The following is a 23,471-nucleotide window of genomic DNA, read 5'->3' on the forward strand; positions in this document are numbered from 1 at the left end:
TGGTGATATTTTTGCCTGAGGGCTGTCCCACCTCCCTTGTTTGACCAGCTGTTTTTGAGTCATAGTCATTTGAGTCATTTGACATAGTAGTATTCAGTTTCAATGTTTCCACCCCAAAAAGAAACTGGTTTTGCAGTTTATTCATTGTATGTGATGTTTATGTATTAATGAGTCCTCCCAAAGGTCAGGTTAAAGAGGTTGTATGGAAGGAGACGGAGTCTGGTGTCAGGGATATATGAAGATCCATTGTGGTCTGCCGTAAAATTGGATCCATCGTCCATACCAATATGCCTTAAATAGTTTTGTGATGGGGACAAGAACAAACACAACTCAGTGGAGGATAAATACATGCTCTCAGTCACTATCACTTGTTCTGGTTTGTAACATCATCCATGGCTGCTTCTCTAATGAGGATCACTGAATGTCTGTGTGTTCAATGAAGCTGAATTTAACAACCACATGAAGTGATTTAATAATGTCATGTCACACATTTTGAATGCAGACCAGCAGACATACAAAGTCACATTTAGACAAAATTATATATACATATACACCCTGAAGTGCACACATGTACACACACACACACACACACACACACACACACACACACACACACACCTGTATACGTGTAACAAAGGCTAAAACATCCAAAATACACACTTTTTATTCTCCGTTTTGTGTACATCCATATTTGACATCTGTTCTGATTATTTAGTAATCTGTATACAATCATTTTAAAAGGAAAAAACAAAAAAACTATCAAACATGATCAAGACTGTAGGACATGTGAATGCATGTGAAGGTTGATTTTAAAAGGGGCAGTCCAGTTATGTAAAATAATGATTAGTATCCAGACAGGTTATTTTATATAGACATTCAAATGTCAAAAATGAATTTGTGTAATGCAAAAAGCTAATAACCTAATAAATGAAAAACATTACATCAAACAATGGCTACTCTCCAAGATCTTCACTTATATATATATATATGTATATATGTATGTGTGTGTGTGTGTGTGTGTGTGTGTGTGTGTGTGTGTGTGTGTATAACACTAACAATAACTACAACACGCTTTTCATCATATAATGCATATATATATAATTTTCTACTAAAACAAGCAAACATCTCTGTGTGCAAAGTCCTTGCTCTTCACTTTGCTATTCAAGTTACTCCACCAGCCTACAACTAGAACAATAAGACCACTAAACCACACGTATACAGTACATCCTACATGAGAAAAAACACAAGAGTGATATTATGCTGAGCTTAGTTCTACATCACAGGTCTTGTGAGGTTGCAGCACACCAATTCATTCAACGGTTTAGTTGGTGCAGTGTGGTGTCTGTTCCATTTTAACAGTGCCTGAGTCTTCTGTAGAAGACAGCTGCTGCAGTTAGAACCACAACGACGGCCAGAGCGAGGACAGCCACAGCTATGCCAAGTCCCATCCTGGAGCCGGAGTCTGAGGTACTGCTGGACACAGCTGCTCACAACACAACCACAGTAAACATGTTCACCACATCTCAACTCACATAGCATTATCTGCATATAATCAGGTAGAAGTGGCTTTTGAGTCAGTTGGCAACTTGTCTCACTAATTAATAATGACTTTCATTGCCATGAGATAGTATTTAGGTGGAATAAAATGAATCATTTACATTCCTCTTAGGATTTATATGTTTAATTATTTGGTGAACTAACTAATAAGAAATACATTACATGAAAATTAAACAATATACCTTCCTCCTTCGATGCTGGTGCTGAACAGATAAAAGAGATGAAATGAGAAAAGAAATGGGTATTTTTGTAATGGTAATTTGTGAGGTATGACAAAACACTGTTCTATCTGTAAATTACTAGAACTAGTTAAAGAGTCTGAGGCAATCTTACTGTGTTTAGAGCTAGTAAATTAAACTGTAAATTGCATTTTGGAAATCCAGTGACACATGCTATCACACAAGCCAAAGCCTCTATGTAGATTCTTTTTAGTTCTAAAAATATATTTCTTGATTTACAGAATTCAAAGCTGTATAGATAATACACATAACTACAAGATATATTTCTACTCAGAATTAGGAAATCTGGATTAACACAGCAGCTCAGTGTTGTAGGCTTGACATTACTTGTGCATTTACATCACCTCAATTTGCTTACATTTTCATCTGTGAGGTGATTTCTTTGTGATTTTATGATAACAGTTGTGATGCAGTCATAAAAAGCTTAGTAAGCTATCTCAAAAATTAAATTTACGACAATTTTTAACTGTACCACATCACATCAACACCTAAGACTTCAGTGTGGTGTTCAGCGTTGAAAGTCCAGTGTTACCAAACAGTCATACTTACAATTCTCATTTTTGGTGATAATGGGAATTGGTGAGGACAGAGTGGTGGTTTCAGAAATACCAGTGGAATCAACATCCCTTTTTCTCCTGCTGTTACATTGCTGTAGATGAAGAAAGAATGAATGAATGAATGAATAATTCCCAGCTTTAAGAAAAGAAATGGGCTGAATGTCATTCTGCACGACTGAACCTTCATTGACCTTAAATTCATTGCAGGTGCTGATTTCACAGAGTCTGGTGATACAGTGCAGGTAGTAGGTGGACACCGTCTGATTCTGCTGTTCAAGGAATCTGAAGGCAGAGAAGGAGAAGCGGGCGTGGTGACTGTCCCCATTCTCGTGCATGGTGGTCATCTGGTCCTGAGAGCACCTGTTTGACAGAGAAAAACTGTGTTGGCCTAACATGGACTTTGACTGTCTCTTCAGAGTGGGATTTGAGAACTTACGAGACAAACAGGTTGAAGAAAGTGGAGTTGGTGGGATAAGGAGAGATGGAAGCATAGCATCGGTCCATGAGGACATGGTACCTGGTGGGGGAAGAACAACAGGCATCAGAGGTGATGCTAAATGTGCTTGCTTTTTTTCTCCTGATAAGACATTTAATACAATCCAGTTAATCTACGTTCACTCAGTTTGTTTTCAGAGTGGGAACCTCTGAGATACCAGAGATTCAATGTGTTGGAATCTGTGTATCTCTAGTGTACACAAGGCTAGTGGCAGCAGGTGCTCTTACTGATCAGTCAGGTTAGCTGCTCGGACCTGGACATAAATGCTGGTTCTAAGCTCTAAGCCCAGCTGCGGGATGACCAAAGGAGTGGTGTAGTTGATATCCTGTCAACAGAAATGTATAGTTGGTCAGTTGGAAATGGCTATTGTCCACATTTTACACAGTTCATTTGGGAAGCTTGTTTTACCTTGTTGGATCATTCTGGTTTGGATAGTGTGTGATGTGTTTGCTGTATTTCAATGCAGATTTGATTTGATTTGAACTGAAGTGAGTTGAATTTATCTGAATTGAATAACATAGACAAGCCAGAATAACACACATTTCTGACTTTTGCACACACAAGACTGCGTGGACATGCAACAAGAAATACAACTTACTAAACACTGACATCACTGGTTATACTAAGTTACTTTAGCTAAATCATGACAACAGCAAAAACACAAGCAGCATCAGACTCACTGACTTTACAGCCAGCACTTTACCATAAAACATCTGCTTCTCAACTTACACTGAAGAGTCCCATGCTCAAAGTACTGATGAAGCTCCCATTGTTGTCCCTCACTGCAATGGAAGATGCTGACCTACATGGGACAAGGGGTGACGTCAGAAACAGGGAGGAGTTGGCTGGATGAAACATGTCTGACTGCATCCTACATGTTGCTATACACCAGGATTGGATTTCCACAGATTTCCAACAGAGGAGAGTAAGCTACTTTTATAGCCTGAAAAAGTATTTTGTACCACATACTGGGTTACATTTGTTTTAGTGATCATAGTGAAACAAAAAAGGATGGTTTGGTTTTTGAGGATATTTACCTATTTACTATGCCTAAAATCAAGCACATTCATGCATTTGATGTGTTAATGTTTTATGATGAACTGTCCTCTCAAAAGCAGAGAAATATGCCTCCTGCAAAGTTGGGATTTTAATTCTTTGCATGTTTAAAAATGTCGCTGAAAAAAGTATAAATCCTAAGAAATTAGCCTTCTTTGTCTGCTGCTACTGTGGTCTGCTGTGTGTATATTTAAATAGAAAGAGAATCGGAATTTTGTCAGAATCTATTTTTTTTTTGTTGATAGTGAAATAAGCAACTTGTATTGGATTGTATACTTACTTACACTACTTGGTCACACAGACAACCAGGGTTAGAGGTAAACTAGGTTAATATCACAATTTAACATGCTGTTACACTGCACTCAAAAGGGACGAAGGCACCAATGACTTTGCCTGACTCTATTTAATCACGAAAATTTGTAAAATTCCTCGAAAATCAAACTATAAAGCATAACGGTCATTGAATACTTACCATCAAAATGGTCACAGACACTGTCAATTTCCCCATGTAACAACACGTCCAGTCATGTACAGTAAACATCTCAAAAAGTTAGAGGGATACAAGTAGAGTTCTTACACTTCCACCTGGGTGTTGTTGATGAGATACTCCAGAGGGTAAGCGCAGGAATAATAATATTTGAGCTCAGCATTATAGGTGACTACTCCCGTGGTTGGATCATGTGAGCGCACCACACCACTGACATTAACCGTCTGGATGTTGGAGAAGTCAGCAAAGATCCCTGTGCCAGCTGCACTGGTGGTCTGGAGGCAACATTTAATGGTAAAGTCAAGCACTAAGAAAAAGAGGATGCCTTGAGAAAACATGGATTCTCCACAATTTTATTCCACCTCCAACCTCTACTAACCAGGAAAGTGCTGCCACAAGCATTAGTCATGTTGAGGGGAAAGGTGAACCTGACAACAGGTGGGGTGGCGGATTCATCCAAGGTTCCTTTACAATCCGGATTGTCAAATATGTGGTTAAGGATGAGCAGAGATTCATTGTAGCCAGTGTAGATCACAGGGCAGATTTGGATAGCCAAACTTATCGAGGATGTGCCACATTGAACTGAGATGTCAGTGTATTCTATAAGAGAGGGAAAAGTATGTCACAATCTGCAATTTTCATTGGATGTCTTATTCATTCACAAACTAATTTCACATGTAGAAGGAAAACAACAAGAAACCCTGAAAGCAAAATGAAAATTGTAAGTGCGGTCTTTCAGTTTTCCAGATTTTCTATTTACACCTGTGTGGTAAAATTGCATTTCTTTTTAGGTCTTGAGGTCGAAATGAAATAATAAGCATGACAGAAACTGTCGATGAGAGCACACATGCCTATTCATTTCCTGCAAAATCAGTTGAGAAGTAACAGAAATACAGCAGAATAACATGAAGCTGGTATACCATACCTGGACGTCGAAAGTCAGTTTGGCAGGTTAACTGACTGCTCTTGGCCACCATCGATGCCAGGAAGAGAAAGCTAAGAAGGTTCATCTTTTCCCTTCTTGGTATGGACATATCTATAACAGCAAGAGACAATGATCCATCAAAAGAACTGGACATTTCTGTAGATGTTACTGTCACCTTACTTGGCACCCACCTTGCATGTCCTACTGACGTTGTCCCCTTTCTCTGCTCACCTACTGCTTTGAGCAATGTATGTTCTCAGTGGAGTGGTGGGAAATTCTTATATAGCTATGACTCTTTCTTAGGATTGGACAGAAACAAGGTCAGTGTTGGTTGGTGTGTCCACCTTGACTTTGCTACATAAGAACAATTCTTTTGTACAGGGAGTTCCATGGACCATACCTTAAGGGTATTTCATGAAACTCTACACACTGCGTCTTTATGAGGGACAATGACCTAGCTCTTTTTTTTTAACGTACAGATTCTCTTACAATGTTAACATGACACTTCATGAAGTAAGTGTTAAATCCCTAGAGATAATAAACAATACTTTGATGCCCTTTTTGGGTGACAGTGTGTATATGAACAATAGCAGCATTATCCTTTACATTGACCCAAAGATGATCCTGTGGAATAGTTCCACATCCCAGAGGGTGTCGTGGGTACTGCACTTAGGTGCAATGTTTACATTGGCTGGAGGAATCTTTGTGGAGGAATACACAGTGGCTCAATGATATCATTAACAGCCAAATGCGAATGACACAAAGCAGTTTGAACGATTAGTAGAAATTACCTAATACCAAACACAGACTGCAGCAGGTTAGGCATTTAATTCTAATTAAATGTGCTGGAAAGAGTGTGTATGTACTTGGGTTCCTCTCATTATTTTAGGTTTATTAACCTTAATGAGGGCTAATATTTGACCGATTGTTGCTCAGTGTCACCATTGTTACACAACTGCTATGGACTCAATAGATTGTTGTTTTCTGTCTGTCATCAGTGCACCTGTGAAGCCATATGTAAAGGCTGCAGCTCTGTTTGTGTAGTCAAGGAAGATGTTCTCCATTGTGTGCTTTTCCAAGCAATCATACTAACTAAGCAGGGTCTTTTAACATGGCCGCTGTTCTGGGTGGAGTAGTGCATATCTGTGGAAACTAAAGAATTTAGAATTACAAAAGTTGTTAAGATGTTAATTCTTAAATCATACACATACAGCACATACAGCAGACGTGACTCTCCCTCTCAAAATGAAAATATTGCAGGTGTATAAATCAGTTCCAGATTTACCTTCATAACATGGAAAATATTCTTTATTGTAGTGGTGCACGGCTGTCAATTTACACTGAAAGACTCATTGACGCAAAGGTGCAAAAAGCTGGCACCAGATTGAGTCTGCCGAGCTAGACAGGGGAGACAATCATGTTGTTTTGTTGGTAATTGCTGGTACACTCATTTCTGTAGGCCTAATCGGTATCAGGAGTATTAAGAGTCTTGTTACAGCATATTTCCAAGATTATATGTATTTTACTGCAGATGGATTTTACTGAATTCTGGCAACATCTTCAGATAGGAATTATGGCAGGATGCACAATTTCCTGCAAAAATTTGCAATGGCAGTGGAGGTGTGGTGATTGTCAGGGCACCTGTGTGATAGCTGTGTGATACGCTTAATGTTTTTTTCCAAGACACTTTAGTCCATTTGAGTACGATGAAAGCCACTATGGCGCCGTTCACATGGAAACCATGCATATGCAAGTAAACATGACAGCTCCAGTAGCTTGGAAAATAGTGATATAAGGCACTGAATTTGATAAATTTACTAATGATCAGACCACAAATGAGACAAGAAGACAAGAATTAGCTATAAAGGAATGTTCTATTTCCTAAATGTGTCAGTGGGTGTCTCGTGTTGAATAATGTGAAATCTTAAGCTAACTAACATGCTAACAGGCTCATAATTGTGGAATGCAGTCAGTTCAAAGGCCTTTAGTAAAGTTAACTAAGTGGCATGACAGCAGCTGAAGGGATGCAGCTGCCAAGGCTTTCATCATAAAGAAGGGGAAATGATTTCATCTAAAGTGGGTTGGAAAACAACACACAGGAGGGCTGCATGTTCATAGTATAATACATGAACAATGGTTAAATTTAAACATCTCGCATGGTACCAGTGACAAAAGCTGCGCACCCTAAGGACCTCAACAGCTACAGGCATTGGGGTGGATGATGCTGTCATCCCTTGCTCACCAGGAAAAGGCTGGGAGCACTGTGGGAATCATGTTTTTTCTTCAATACTATACAGCTCACACTTCTAAAGGACAAGTTGGAGCACACAGAGGTGGACCACTACCTCACAGCAAGGGTCATGGACTACCTCACCGACTGACTACAGTATGTGACGAGACAGGGCTATCAGTCCGACACAGTTATCTGCCTCATGGGGGCCCTGCAGGAAACAGTCCTGGCTCCCATCGTCTTCACCCTCTACACCACAGACTTCTCACACGAATCAGCTAACTGTCACCTGCAAAAGATCTTCTGACGACTTTGCAATTGTACGGGGAGTACAGAGAGCTGACTCAGTTATTTGTGGATTAGTGCTAGTGGAACACCTTCCGATCAATGCAGGGAAAACCAAAAAGCTGGTGGGGGACTTCAGCAGGTGCAAACACTGTCAATCTACACCAGTGAACATCCAGCAAACAGACATTGAGATGGTGGAATCCTACAAATACCTGCACATCACCTGAACAATAAACTTGACTGGACTCACAATATAAATGTACTATATAAGAAAGGTTATGGCTAATTCCATTCTTTAATAGTTGCCAATGCGCTCCAGGTACTGTGGAGTCTTGAGGCATCCCATGCCTTTTTCTTTCCATCAGACCTGCCAGAACAGCACTCTCTCTTTGTTCCAGGAGCTCTTGGTTTACAAATTGGTCTGTCTGGTATGTCCTTATGGCTGTAAATAATGATTCATATAAAGCAGACCAACTCTGTTCCTCTACATACAAAATGAAAGCATCCTGAAAGGTAAGACCCCTGTAGTGAAGGACTGATAGCTTAGATTGTAACTGTAGGTGGTGGAGAGGTTGTAACCACAGTGGTGAATTCAAAAGAATGTGGAAGAGTGTTGTAATGTTATCTTCAGTTATGTGTACAGTATTCATAACAGGGAGGTGTGTGTGTGTGTGTGTGTGTGTGTGTGTGTGTGTGTGTGTGTGTGTGTGTGTGTGGTTCTATGATAAAACAAGAACAAACAAACAACATTAGCCGACATACTATCATTTACTGCTGTGCTGCCTCCCTTACTTAATTATTATTAGAGTATTAGCACACTGGTCCATTGCATTGGCAAAGTATGGACATGACAGGATGGTTTTGTCTTGTGGACAGGCATGGATGAATGGGGATTCTGGGATAGCAGTGCTGCTTGAAATCTGTTCAGCCCCATGGAGGGCATTGGTTGGCCTGCCAAACTTTGAGTCCTAACGTTTCTTCCTCTTTTGTATGCTCTTTAGCCTCTCCGTGCAGAGACGCTTAACCCTACTATTGAATCTTCAGCTCGGACTACAGCCAGTTGGTGAAGTTTCAGGATAGTCAGCCGCACCTAGATTGCTGAGGCTTCCTGTCCTCATCTGCCACAAGAGGACAGTGCTACTTCTTTTAGTTACTTTGAAAATGTAATACATTACATATTACTAGTTACTTTAATTTTAAAGTACTAACTTACTTTAAATTATCAATAATTTATAATGTTATAATGTATTACGGGCTGTGTAGAACATTGTATTACTGATTGCACTACTTCTGTGTTAATTCCAACCAAAGTAATACTATCATGTTTGGCTATGGTTGTATTATGGTTTATCTTGATAGTGCTATCCCCACTACAGCCTTGGCATAACCTGGTCTCTAGGCCAATGTTATGCTTAACCTTTATTATTGGTTTTGACAGAAATTTTGCTGACAAGCTTTATCGCACATTTTTTTCCTACCACTACATCTTTCTTTATAATCTATGCAGCTTTTCACATCAGCTCCATGCAGGCTCACATCTCATTTGTGTCCAAGGGCGAAACTGTGACCTGAAGCATTTATGTACATTTCAAGTCTACTCTTTTAACAAGACACTTGTAAATGCCCAATGAAAAGGAAAAGAATAAATGTACAACATACTTATCTAGTATATTTTGCAGCTTAGGTGGAAGCAGAGTGTGTTGTTCTCTGGACCTTGTCAGCCAAACACATATGCACATACACCTTAGTGTTAGTTATGTGACTGACCATAACATGGTGGTGAATTTTTCCAACAGTGTTTTCCAGTTCTTATCCCCTGTGTTGAATATCATTAAAGGGCTGACATTGGTGAGAGTTGCAGAATGCTTAATGTCAGGTGGGAATGCATTATTTGATATTGTAAATATAATATTACTGAAACTGAAAAAGTTTTATATGACTTTGTCGCTGCCAAAAACTTTATATTACTGTATGTAACATGTACAACTTTTGCAACATGCTAACCCCCACATTGCTGGAGGAGGAGGAAGTGGCCACTCTCCACCTTCCGCTTCTTTGGTGGCCACATGCACAGGACAAATAGTGGAATTCGACTTTAGACTACTAATTATATGACTCCACTGATTTGTTACTACCACATCAAATTTTCTGTCGATATCCATTCTGCCTTGTGTTAACCCTTACATACTGTTCAAAACCGGACACTTGACAGTATGGACTGGGTCTTTTCTGATTGACCTAAACATTGTCTTGTTGCTACTCCTATAGGGAATATGAATGTGTTGTCATCAACAGTAAATCTACTGTGTTAGGAGAATACCAACCATCACCTGTTCACCATCACTTCCCATCAAACTAGGTTGTCGCAACCCATTCAGCTTGGTGTAACTGTCAGAGTTCAGATTGTATAGTGGGCTGTAATAGGCAAATGCACAACCAATGAAGAAAAAAGTAATAATAATAATTACACTGAAGCCCTATGAGTGCAGATTTGTTTTGTTGTATAACACTCCTTTGCCTCTTTACATGACCATTTGGATTTTGTGTATTTACTTTACACATTTCTGGTGATGACTGAGGATAAGTGACAGTGACAGATAATGACAGCTAGTATCTATCTTACAAAAATGTCAGCACTGCCCCAGAATGCTCTGCCATTCCCATTCGCTACTGCAGCCCCCGCTACAACTGCTTATATAACAACTTTGTCAACAAAAATAAGAAATTCTGTCTGCGCTGATGTCAGAATAACTACCAGAGAGAACATGGATGTAATCCATCTCAAAGTTAGATGTCTGTGTTCATCTATAAATCATTCATGCTGGAGAAACTGGAGGTGTCATGGCCTTGTCAAGGTCCTGTCTGTTTGTTGTTTTCTGGGATTCTGTTGTCTGTTTGCATTGTGTTTTCCTGTGCTCCTCCTTAGTTTGTTTTTTGGCCTGCTACCCTCCAGTTCCTGAGTTGGATAGGCCTCAGCCTGCTACCCTCCTGCCAGCTCCAGCTCCTGAGTTGGATAACCACCGACCTACTAGCCTCCAGCCATTCCTGTTCCTGAGTTTTCTATAGTTTCCTGCCTGATTTGGACCCAGTTTCTCTAAAATGGCTTGGCAGTGGTTTTAAGGTGCTGCTTTGCTGAAGAGTACATAAAGTATAATCTCAAAATAATTTCCTTCATTCTTAGTACTATATATCAAATGACAAGAGCCAATGTCTCCACCAGGAACAGCCTTCTAGAACAACTAACAAACTCAAAGTGGGGTGCTCACCAAAGTATGCTGCATACATTGGCACTAGCTTCTCCACTGCTGGACATGCCTGCCCAATGTGGAGCAAATCTTGCCATGCCCGTAAACTAGACCCTATTCCCAACAACACCTGCAGGATAGTGACTGTGTCCATCAAAACAACCCCTGTACACTGCCTTTATGCCCTCTCTGGCATCGCTCCCTGTAATATCTCCAGAGCAGTCATCACAAAAGCAGAGGCCAATGACAACCGGCACTCACTGTATGGACTCTCTGCTGCTCAGAAAAGGCTTGGCTCCAGGAGCAATTTCCTGGACACCATTGAAGTACCAGAGACCACCCAAACAGATGCCAGGATTACTGGCAGATTCAGTGGAACAGCCTTGGCAGTCAGAAAACCTAATGGATAGAGAGAGGCACCATCCTAGCCAAATGCTTCGCTACCGGCCACGATCATCCTTGGGCTGTCTGGAAAACACTGAACCACCTGCAGGTTGGCAAAGGACACTGCAAGGTGTCCATGAAGAAATGGAAAATCCCAACTTCTGATGCATGTGTGTGTGGAGAATCCCAAATCATGGAACACATCATGTACCCAAGCTCCACAATGTACCAGAGATGACCTGGCCATGCTGCCGTGCCAACAACTGGAAAGACCTGATATAGAAGATGGCCAGACATGAGGAAGAAGAATTTATCAAATATATACTATCCTCAAATGTTAATGTTCAAATAGAATTATAGTTCAATCTAACAACATCTTTTCATTTAATAGGGTCACACTATGTGCAATACAACACGGCTCACCCCCCCAAAAGTTTTTTTAGATTATGAGGGTTGTGTCCAGATTGTTCATGTGAGAATCCTTTCTATCCACAGGATTCACATATAATGCAAATCCTTTTGTACAATAAGTTGATGATTATCTCCTTGTGGAGGCAGTTAACCAACAGTAGCCATGAAGGAGGAGGAAAGTGGGCTGAGTCCTTGTGAGGTGCTATTTTTTTTTGTTTTGTTTTTTACACGATGTATGACCAATCACATTTGACAGTCAAAATTCAGAGGATACAATCATTTTTAAAGTGGTTTTATGTTTTTGATTTCCATTACAAGTGAAATAATATAGGGACAATTTGAAATGACTCAATACAGTCAATAGAAGTCATTGTTATCAGAGGAACATAGGTATATACAGCTCAGCTCAAGCAGGTTGAATGTTGTGTTGCTCAATATATTACAAAAGCATTTCAAAAGTATTTCCATTTTTGGAGGAAAAACCCAAATTTGCCTCATAAAAACAGTGTACTGTAAGTTGCTAAGGGTTTACCAAAGTGTTGCCACTTAAATCGCTAATAGATGATAGACACATGATTGCTTCCGTTTACATTGAGGAAAATGTGAGAAGACACACTAAACGATTTGACCATCAGTTTCTCTTGTTGAAGATAATAGGTGGGTGTAGCTCTCTGGATAACCTTATCTAGGTGACCTTTCCAGCAGATAAACCAAAACAATGCACAGTGTCCTGTTATACTGTGGATCCACAAGGATTTCTGTCACTGTACATTGTGTAAAATATTGGGTCATATTATTATATTATATGCTTCATAATAACCACCTATAGTTAAACTTTATCCAGTATGAATGTGTAAAAATTACAAATAACACAATAGCTGAATAATTCTCATTGACCTAGTTGCCTCTTGTATTTTGAACGCCACACCAGGTGACTGATTAGCCAACCATTGACTGAAGAGAATAAAGTTCACCAGAGTAGTGTTGATTAGAGTTGGTCAAGAACAAAACCTGCATACTCTCTGTGGCACATAGCAACAGATTCCCACTGTAAAGGTACAAAATGTGCCAGCTCCTCTGGGTTTGTTTAGAAGGAAAAGGAACAACAAAGTCTTTTCGGGGTGAATTCAATTCATAATGTTTGTACTGACTGAAGAGGTTATTATAGCTAGTGTATTAGGTGTATTAGACCAACCAAGGAGATGTCTGGATTCTTAAAGAGAAGTCAGGTCATATTGAACAGTAACAGGTCTGCCATGCTTTATTGTCCACCTCCTACTCTTATGAGTGGTGAAAAGTGAAAGCACTGAGACCTACAAAGATGGGGCTATGAGAACCATGAACTCTGAGTCAATCTAGAAGCAGGAGGAACAGTTAGCCAGGCCCTACAACACCTATAGGACTTCTAAAACTCCCCAGATTTGTTTAATCTGTACACAATCAGAATTTAGAAATGACAGGATGTGGTTTTACAGGGAGGTACACGCTGGACCTAATTCTCATGACAGAGAGGCCAGGCACAATGACTTACTGGATTCTCCACTGGTTGCTTGGCAACCTTACAGCAATGGCAAGATTCCAGGAAGTCGCTGCCACCCCACAGTCAGAGAAGATCAAGCACCAGGTACATTTTAGATTGTTTAATAGAGCAAGGCAAGCTGGTTCCAGCGTTCATAATAATTAAGGTTATTTACCTCTCACATGTTGTGCATCACGGCTTAGCTAACAGCAGTGCTCTCAGTAACAGGGAGGGGAGCAACACTGTTTAAAGCTACTGATTCATTCAGTGACAGTGGTGATTCAGTGTAGTCACTTCACTTGAAAGATTTGTACTAAAGATTCATTCCCATATGCACTGAACACACTTCTACTGTCTAATACCGTAATTCGCAATTCTTACTACCCAAAGTGAAGTCTGTCTTACACCTCCCAACACCTGTCAACACCAAATTCATTGAGTCATTCAAATGTATTTAAGCTGGTAACAAACAAACATTTAAATCTGCAGTAGCTGCTTTTTGGCCACTTGGGGGCAATGGAAACAAGTTGTGAAAACAACATTGACATATCATCATATCGATAGTTGCTTGTTAACACAACCAGCAGTTACAGACCAACCATTGTCATTCATGTTTGTGTCCATCTGATCAATCTAAATCTAATATTCTTTTTCCTCTAGTTGAGCTTTTCGGCTCTAACAAATCTGAAAAAAATATCTGACTCTTTAGCTGATTAAAAAAAAAAAAAAAAAAGCAGACTCATTTGTAGAATTCTTTTTCCCTGGTCAGGTTATGTTATTAACATATTATTAAATAAGTTATCACATGATGTCGTTTGCAAGGTTGATGCAAATAGGAGATTGCTTCTTTTTTTCACATTTTGTTTTTGTGTTGTGTAATTAAAAGACATCTGACTTCACTGTCAGTCTCCTATCGTCTCTGACTGTAACTCTCCAGGTGAGTTTATGAAGAAATTCATACTGTATGTTTAGAAATATGACACCGGGCAAGTTTTAATCACAAGTCAAAGTGCAATGTTTGCAATATGTACAATTGTACACAATTTGCACATTTCAGGAGTAGGTAATCAATGGCATTTTAAGAACACATTTTGGGAAATTTATACACAATTACATTGGGTGCATGTACAAATGAAACTTACCAAACAAGTTTATTGCTGCCACATTGAATAAAATATTCAAATTGAGTGAGTGAACTACACATATAGGTAGAAAGACCTATTAATTGTTTAATCACCACACTACCCCTCTAATATGTAACAATATTAATAAATTAAACATTTATTCCAATTATAACATAAATATACTTTTAAAAGTTAGATTTCATCTCAAGAAAACTTAATCTTAACATCTGAGCCTGAAACTTCCTGATTGCCTATTTAATCACTTGATCCAAGGTTTAACCTTTACTTTAATATAGTGGACTTTCCCTCATTTTCTCAAGTTATGTGTTCAATGAACTGTTCTTATATTTTGGCCTCTTAGCAGAAAGTGTGAGTTTTACCATTAGATCATGCAATATTGTAATATACTGTAAGCCTTGCAATTGACCCTATACCCTGCAAATGAAAGCTGTGTAGCTGAGGTATTGAATTAAGTTGTGAGTGTCCCCGCTATGTGGGTTAAAACTGCACGATAAATGATCACATGCAGGTTGAGACCTAGCCTGCCAGATGGTTGGAACACAAAGTACAGAAAACATATAAAAAGTCCTGCTTTACTTCTACACTAATGCACATTGTACAGACCTGTTAACAATTTTCTAAATCAACGTTTAGCTTTTATTCTCCTGTAAAATGACTACATGCACAAACATCATGTCACATGTGTTGCTTTCCCCTCACTTATCACTGTCAGTTTTGGAGGAGTGTCTGCAATGAGTTCAGTTCAGGCAGTCAGTTGAAGGCTGGGTTGCGGACTCCGGACAGGCTGCTGACAGGAGTGCTCTTGCCTTTCAGGAGGGTGAGGGAGAAGATGAAGAAGCAAATGCTCATGACGCCCAGGATTATCACACCTGAGATGAGCGCGCTTGTCACTGTGTTCATCTGAAACACTGGAGCTTTCAGATGGGCTATGGCAGCACAAACACAAAGAAACAATCAAATCTGTTCTACCGTCTTTTCAATACTCTTAAATTCATCTCAATTATGAAAATCCCCATACAGAAATTGTGTGTGTTTGATAGTAGAAATGATTCAGCGGTCCAAAACAGTGGGAATGAAATAATCAACAATCAGGGGAAGGAGAATCCATCAAACACCAGAGATACCAATTTCTTCACTGTTATTAGAGTCAAACAGACCAGAATATAATAAAGCCATAAGACATGCTGCGTTTTGGAGCACAGGATCAACTCCTGCACTCTTTCTCAATGGAAAAAACACACTCTCTTTGCTTTGTACCACATTTAATCAATTGCTTTTGCTGTCTCCACCTGTGTGAATTTGCTGGTGTCGGTGGGGGTTTTCAATAGCCATTGAACAAAATGTAAGACTTACCCAGCTGAGAGTTGTTGGTTGGTGTTTCATCTGTGAAAAAAACAGTAAAGGACATTTACGGGAAACAGCAATAGATTGTATTCAGTACAGTAAACTTTACTTGTGTGTTGTTCATTTCTTGTGCAGTACATAAGTCAGCAGGATGCTTTCAGGTGGTCTCTGGCTATCAAGGTCATCCAGATAAGTTGTTATCATCAGCCAACACCCCAGAGTCAAACCTTGAGCTGACACACTCAAGTACGTTTTAATACATCCAAACAGGAAATCAGTGCAGACTTACACAGCTTGCAGAACTGTTAGAAATCACAGCAAAGAAGAAGAATTGTACAGCTGGACGAATTAAAAGCGTTCATGGCGTTGTAGTCTATTATGTTTTAGGTAAGAAGCCTCCACTGATAGTAACGGTACAGTTTGGATAATATCAGGAAGAGAAGATTGGTATGTGGGAAACAGATGCAGAGGAAAAGGAACAACAGAGGAAGAGTGTGTTATCAAACTGTACCACTCCGAGTGATGATGGGCCCGGCAGTCAGGACGGCGTTCCCAAATGCGCCGTTTGATTCCTTTCCTTCTGAGACATCTCTCTTTTTCCTGCTGCCACAGATCTATGAAAAAATACATATGGAGATATGGTGGCAGACTGAAACCCTGCTGAGGTGTTCCACTCTCTCATGATAAGGCGTTTACGAGACACGCTCTGGATGGTTAATGTGTGTATAATGTGTAATGTTAGAGCTGTTCTGGTTTATATTGTCATATTAAATTTGATGTTTGCATTTAAACATAGCAAACACTGGATGCACCTCTGAATGAGCAGCCCAGTGTCTCCTTAGAGTATACTGGCTTACTCTGGTTATCTGCTGCACTGGCCCAACCATAGATTACAAGCAGTTTGCAGATTCTGTCAATTAGGCCCAAATAAAGCATTTTTTGGAAATGTGAGCAGGAAATCAGACAGTCACTTAGGCTGCAGGAATATAAATCATCTGCTCTGTAAGAACATCTCACAATATCACAAGATTAACTTTGAGGACCGACAAGCCAGCAGGTCACTGAACACTTCAAGATACCATATAAACTTTGATGTATGGTTACCAGTGGTGCAAAAAGCGTTGCAGTATAATCCCCTAACCTTACCCTAACCCTTTACTTAGTTACCAGTACAACAATGTAAAAAAAAAAAAAAAAATCCTACCTAACAAAAGTACAGATGGATTAACAGAAAAACGATCAAATAAATGTACTCATATCTATATCTATATGGAAATGCATTTAGTTAACTTTGTACCACAATGAGTCTGAGTGAATGTCTGAAAACTAAGCAGGTGAATCCAGGCAAAGTCTCTCTGTCACATGCTACCCCTTGTGAAACAAAGCTGTAGATGGGTTTAAAAGAGATGCTGACAAAATATGGGTGTTACAGTGTGAAGGTGTTCTGTGTTAGTCTCACTGGCATGAGCATAGGGCAGTCATCTGCTCGACACAGCTTGGTGACACAGTGCAGGAAGACAGTGGACATCTTCTGGTTTTTGTGCTTAACAAAGCGGAATACTTCGAAGGCAAAGCGGCCCATTTGGCTCTTCCCATTTTCAAAGACAGTGGTCTGGGGATCTTTTTCACAGCTGGCTCAGAGAGAGAAAATTCAAAAGTATTATTAGAAAGGAGAGCAAGAGAAACAGCAGAGCTGAACAATAATATAGATCTGTTTTCAAATTGGAGTTACCTAAAGAAAAGATCATAGCGGAGGTCATCGTTAGGGTTTCCAGAAGGTGTGGTGTAACAGTAGTCCATTAGAATGTTCCATCTATTCAACAGTAAAAAATAGTCAATCCTGAGGCAAGTGGAGTCATGTAGATGTAAAGGGATACTCAGACACTTTGTGGCACATTGCTCAATTCTCCTGATAGGCGAGAAGAAGTACAGCACCAAAATGATTGTATTTTCAATAGAGAGAACTACCATGTGACACAACCCTATCTCCTAGAAATCTATACACAGTTGATTTCCCCTGTTATGTTTGGTAGGAAAATGTTGCTGTCTGAACAATGTTCCTTGCCAAAGTTGTTTCAAGTGTAGGAAGTCTTACATTTATCTACCACACATGAGTCAAAGGCAGATGGTCAGCGTGGATGGAAGAGGTCTGACACCAGAGACCAGGGTTCACATTTACAGTCAACATAAGCCCTTTGGTTAAGGTTGGAAAAGACGGTAGTCAAATATTAGTAAAGTATATATCATGTCTTCAAGTCACTTTTGACTTTTTAAGAATTTAAAGTCTCCCCCTAGTCAAAAATGTCTTTTGTTAATTGTTCTTTCACTTGGATGTTTGAGCTCCACTGTACTGATTTTGATAAAAACTTTTGAAATGAACAAAATTTGGATATCCATTGATTCAGAATTTTTCAGTGAGGGAGAAGGAGCAAGAATTGTCATTGAGGTAATTGAACTTTTCAAACGTATGAGATATGAACTATTGTTTCAAGGGATCTTTACCAAGACCATCGTCTTTCCCTGACCTTAACTAATATCATAGGAAAGCAAATAAAGTAGGTTGTGGGTGAACATTCTATTTAATCTTTATTCAATATCAACATTTTGCATCATAGCTAATCCTGTATGGTAACAAATAACATTTCTTCAATATGTCAATAGAAAAGTAATCCGAGCAACATTCTGCAAAACTAAATTTGGACATGGTCAGTTTTGACCATTTCAGACATTTTCGCTTCTCTGTGCACTTTGAAAGTAGGTGAAGTTGTGCCAGAAATCCTTACTCTGTTTCTATGGCATCTGAATATCATGTCATTTTACAGCTCTGTGTATCGCTCTGCACAGTAATTATACATGTGGGCTTGTTACTTTGTACTTGTACTAATTGCATTATTTCTGTTAAAATAATACAATATAAAGTGACATGCTACTCTCTGCTGCCTCTGCTGAAAAACCAAATGAAAAACTGTATTTGCTGGTGATTTATTCAGATGGAATGGCTCAATATTGACTGAATACCTCCTGTCCAGGTTAGAAGCTTTTACAGCTGCAAACACCCGCGTCTTCAGGGTCAGTCCTGCCATGGGGATGGACAGCTGCTGAATGTATGACGAGTCCTGTACATAAACAAAGTGTTTCAGCATATTTCCAGGGTCTTTCCTTTCATTGCTGTTTTCATTGTTGAGAGAGTTTTATTCAGTTTCACTATAGCTCATAAATTCCACATATCTGTCATCTGGTTTCCATAGAATCCCATTTAATGGTGCTTGGTTCAAATTGACTTGAGTTAGCACAAGATTTGAAATGAACTGAGAGTAAATTGAGTTTAATCTTCTCCAATTACAGGATTAAAGGTAATTTGCTGCCTATTTGATCTGCATAAAAGGTTTTGTGAGTCTCTCTCCGTCTCATACGTGCATCATCGTTCTCAGAAGTCATTGGAATTACAGATGTAAAAGGTACAGATTGCTGCAGAGCCTCTTCTGTTATTTTATGCATGCTGACTAAGTACAGCTTTGATATGTAGCTTTGTCTCCAGCGCAACAGCCTCAGCTGTGAAGTGCAGCAACATAACAGATGTTTAGACTCAGTTGATGTGAACTTACATTGTACAGCAGTAGATTCAATGTGCTGATGAAAGTACCGTTGCTGTCCTTCACTGAGATTGCAGCAGCTGACCTTCAATAAAAATAAAAAAGATTAAAGCTGCCAAAAACTGTTTTGAAAGATGAGCGGTGGGGTGGAAGGGTGAAATTTGTCTGATGCAGACATTTGCATCTTTTATATATCAGATAATTCTGTAAACACACTTACTAATATTCACAATACTAATAAAGAAATACCTTCAAACCATACCTAAATTCACTCGCGTTTGTTTATTCAGCCTGTATTTTGTTGACATACACAATGTTTTTACAGCATATCCTGAACGTACTGTGCAGATTCCAGACAGCCTTTTAGAATCTTCAACATGAAATTCTGATTTTAAAAAAAAACTCTATTTTCATTAAACTTTTTTCCCTTTCTTATATATTTTTTTCCTCACCAGATTCAGGTACTGGTTTTGTACCTTTTGTTCGATATAAAATAGCTCTTGTTCAGATTTGTTTACTGGTCATGTTGAAGGTAACATTTTGTGGTGATGCTGTCTCTGAATGCTTTATACTTTGACCATTTTTTACTTTAACATTTTGTCCATTGGCCCATAATTTGTCCTTGTCAGACAAAATAACAGATATTTAGTACTACTGTATTTATTATATATTGGAGGTGTTTCGTTTATTTTGCTCAGTCGATTGGCATAATGAAAAAATGGACATTATTGCAAACTACAGCCTCACAAATGGTCACAGAGATGAATGAACATCCCTCTGATAGAGTCAGCAAAAACTACACAGCACATACACTTTTTCTTGTCCCACAGTGTAAGATTTTTGAAGCCAATAGCAACAACAATTAGTTTTACTCATTTCGATGAATGCCTTGTTGGCCCTCTGTAGCACTCCACTTGAGCACATTTAACCCAATTTAAGTGGAAGTGATAATGTGAATGAGACTTACGAGGCCAGCTGTGTGTTGTTGACCAGGTATTCCAGCGGGTAACTGCAGCTGAACTTATACAGCAGACCTGGCAGGTAGCTAATAATGGTGGGGGGATCCGGTGTGTCGATATACCCTGAAATGTTTCCAATCTGGACCAGTGACAGATTCCCATAAGCGTTTGGTCCTTGAGCTGTGGAGACCTGCAGCAAACAATATCAGTGTGGGTATTACTCCTCCTGGCTCTCTTACTTGCCACCATTATCTCACTGTGGGCACACTGCACAGAAGTTGATACCATCAGACATAGCACTAAACATACTAATGCACCACATTAAATCCCCAGCTCAGTCCCTCCGTATCTGAGAAGGGATCCTTCAGGAGCTGTCTCGTTCGATCGTGCTCAACCCAGCAAAAACACGGGTGAGAGACAGCTCAGTCAGCAAAGATTCTCTTTAAACTGTTTAAAGAATTGTTTTTCACTCATCATCCTGACAGGCCGTCTAGGATCCCACAGCAGCTCCTTCACCGAGATAACGAGCGCTGGACTTCATTCCCATGCAGCATAAACACAACTTCAACAACATCAAAACATTGAAACTGTGAATGGGACAGCAGGCTGACTGCTGGGAGGCTTTTTGCTGTTTTTAAAGTTTTCAGCTTCAGTTTGTATTTGTTCTGCCTGTATTAGTTAGCATACAAAATGTTATAAAGATAACTGCAGTCATCTAAGACCATGAGTGATTTTATGAATCACAACACAAAACCTCCATTATTCACTTTTTACAGTCATTTTTTTTTTTTTTTGAATGAACAATATTTTCTCAAAGCTATTGATATTTCTGATAGGTCTTACTTGAACAACGACATTACCTGCTTAAGAACCAAATCAAACTCCTTTATCAGCAGTGTGCAGTGCCAGTGATGTTGACAGCAATGCTGTCAAATCTGTAAAACGATTACACAATTCCTGTTCTTCTTACCACCAGGGAATTGCCACAGGACTCCAGCGTGGCCAGGCTGATGCTGAAGATTACAACGGTGGGAAAGGTGTTATTATTGATGAATCCGCGACAGTGAGCGTCTCCATGGCGACCATTGAGGGCCAGGTCAGTGTCGGTGTAGCCGGAAAAGAGGACGGGGCAGAAGTTGATCTTGAGGGTGATGGTCTGCACCCCACAGTACACACTGATATCCCTCTCGGCTGCAGGGGACACACACACAAACCACAGATGGGTGTATACAGACAGAGAAACGAGTCACAAGATATCTTGTTATATAGACTCCAGTCCAAAACCACTATCTTAAATTTTGTTCAAATCAGAAAAATGTCATCTGCTCTTTGGGGTATGTAACTAGCTTGAGGAGAGCTTTCCGTTAAAAAGATAATCACATGTAAATTCCATCGAGTAATTCTGGAAAATAAAAGTGTGAATCTGTGTCAGTTTCGTGGAGTTGCTCACCAGGGAAGCGGCTGTGAAAGTTGGCGTCACAGTTGTATCCATTAAATTGAGCTCCAACTGATAAGACCTTACTAAATATTAAAAGAATCAAAAGTATATGTTCCATTTCAGCACCTGAAACAGAGCAGAAAAATGATACTTAATGTCAGAAATCCATTGTATGCACTTTAACTGCTATTCCAGAACATATAATCTTTAAAGGTGGGGACAACAGGAAGTGAAATCCATCATAATGTTAAACATTTTTTTTCTGTACTAGTGTCAGAGGGGAGGATTCTCCCAAAAGATCTCAGCTATCTCGTAACAGTTTTGACCTCAGAAGAACATCTTTCACATGCCTGACAAGCAGAATCAATGCAGACAAATGTCACATTGAATTGTCTTTGAACACCTGCAGCTTTGGCATCAACGTTATAAGAAATGATGCAGGATAATGCACTGTAGATAACTCCAGTCATTTCATAAAGTATAATGACTTATCTCTGTGTGCACATCTCATTGTCCTGTGAAAACCTCTTATCACATAATTGTTGTCAGTCACAGATACAGAGTCTCAGTCTTGAGGAATCGGCTAAATTAAAGGAGCAATTGCAGCAAGTTTGCAGTTAACCTCTAGCTCCGACAGCAGACAGTGTTGTTCCTGACAGCTTAAGGTAAAAAGGCAGATCATTGCCCTGTTGGAGGTCGAACCACTCACCCTGGTTCCTGGAAGCCAGCGAGTCAGCGGTTCTCCATAAGCTTGGGACAGACGATGGAATGGTCCGCACAGCATCCCTACCAGACAACTAGAAACAGGACTCAGGAGCAGGGGGGGAAAAGGGATCTTACACATAAGAGATTCATTATTTGAACATGTCAACAAAAAAGGGCTGTCCAGAGTGAACATGGGAAAGTCCATCAAATCTGAATGTGTTATACAAATCCTTTCACGTTCGCAGAAACATGAGCAGGTTTTGAAGTTTCCCACTCATATCCTTTCGGCCCAATCTGGCTGTGTCACCGCTCACAAATGGTTTGACGCCGCATGAGGTCCAGTGGCAGTGGGGGGGAGAATTATCTTTTCATCGCTCCAGTGGCCCAAGCCTGCTGACTGAGCCGTTCCTTTCTCCCCAGGCTGGTCGGGGAGTGCAGAGCCCACCACGCGGGCCCTTGGCCCCGGGAATCCACACTTTTCATGCTTTGTGTGCAGCAGTCCTCAGTCAGCACAGCAGCAGGCAATCTGCTTGGAGGGGCTGCGAGCTGCTGCCGGCCTCCCACCTGACCCCCGAACTTTGATTCCTGGTTACAGGACACATAAAGAGCAAAGAAAAAGAAAGCAAAGTTCATGGAGTTTCAAGGGATTAGCCCGTCCTCACTGTTACATCTTCCATATGGACAGCAGTATATGAGACGGGCTTGACACAGTGTGAACCCAACAGAGCACAAACAGGGATCCTGTGAATATGGAACATGAGATGAAAAGGAGATTGCAGTTTCGAGCAAACCTCTCACTTTAGGTCTAATGGCAAACAAAAGAGCCACTTGTTTGCTTTCTCTCTGTTGACTGTTTGAAAATCCACGCACATGTACTTTTCCTCTCCACAGAG

At 39.9% G+C, this 23,471-nt stretch overlaps 2 protein-coding genes across 2 annotated transcripts; both read right to left on the reverse strand.

Moving 5' to 3' along the window:
* Positions 1–1,202: 1,202 nt before the first annotated feature.
* LOC143333123 (zona pellucida-like domain-containing protein 1) lies at positions 1,203–5,426 on the reverse strand. The gene is made up of 10 exons (XM_076751063.1): positions 5,318–5,426; positions 4,772–4,992; positions 4,483–4,667; positions 3,579–3,651; positions 3,077–3,174; positions 2,790–2,870; positions 2,545–2,713; positions 2,334–2,445; positions 1,363–1,483; positions 1,203–1,227 (listed from the first exon to the last, which is right to left on the reverse strand). The coding sequence occupies exons 1-10, from the start codon at positions 5,424–5,426 to the stop codon at positions 1,203–1,205; spliced, it is 1,194 nt and encodes a 397-aa protein (XP_076607178.1).
* A 9,826-nt stretch (positions 5,427–15,252) lies between these two features.
* zpld1a (zona pellucida-like domain containing 1a) lies at positions 15,253–22,711 on the reverse strand. The gene is made up of 11 exons (XM_076751093.1): positions 22,583–22,711; positions 21,886–21,999; positions 21,406–21,626; positions 20,444–20,625; positions 19,489–19,561; positions 18,902–18,999; positions 17,616–17,696; positions 17,343–17,514; positions 16,395–16,497; positions 15,893–15,922; positions 15,253–15,465 (listed from the first exon to the last, which is right to left on the reverse strand). The coding sequence occupies exons 2-11, from the start codon at positions 21,989–21,991 to the stop codon at positions 15,290–15,292; spliced, it is 1,242 nt and encodes a 413-aa protein (XP_076607208.1). The 5' UTR covers positions 21,992–21,999; positions 22,583–22,711; the 3' UTR covers positions 15,253–15,289.
* Positions 22,712–23,471: the final 760 nt, after the last annotated feature.

This window comes from Chaetodon auriga, chromosome 15 (genome assembly GCF_051107435.1).
Source record: "Chaetodon auriga isolate fChaAug3 chromosome 15, fChaAug3.hap1, whole genome shotgun sequence".
Classification (NCBI taxonomy): domain Eukaryota; kingdom Metazoa; phylum Chordata; class Actinopteri; order Chaetodontiformes; family Chaetodontidae; genus Chaetodon; species Chaetodon auriga.

Coding starts and splice junctions, on each gene's coding strand:
- LOC143333123 (XM_076751063.1), bottom strand. CDS start 5,426: ATGTCCATACCAAGAAGGGAAAAGATGAACCTTCTTAGCTTTCTCTTC. Junction 2,446..2,544: donor GCACCTGCAATGAATTTAAG/GTCAATGAAGGT, acceptor CTTCATCTACAG/CAATGTAACAGCAGGAGAAA. Junction 1,484..2,333: donor TGAGAATTGTAAGTATGACT/GTTTGGTAACAC, acceptor TGTTGTGAGCAG/CTGTGTCCAGCAGTACCTCA.
- zpld1a (XM_076751093.1), bottom strand. CDS start 21,991: ATGGAACATATACTTTTGATTCTTTTAATATTTAGTAAGGTCTTATCA. Junction 19,000..19,488: donor TGAATCTACTGCTGTACAAT/GTAAGTTCACAT, acceptor GTTTATGTACAG/GACTCGTCATACATTCAGCA. Junction 16,498..17,342: donor ACTGCCCTATGCTCATGCCA/GTGAGACTAACA, acceptor ATTTTTTCATAG/ATCTGTGGCAGCAGGAAAAA.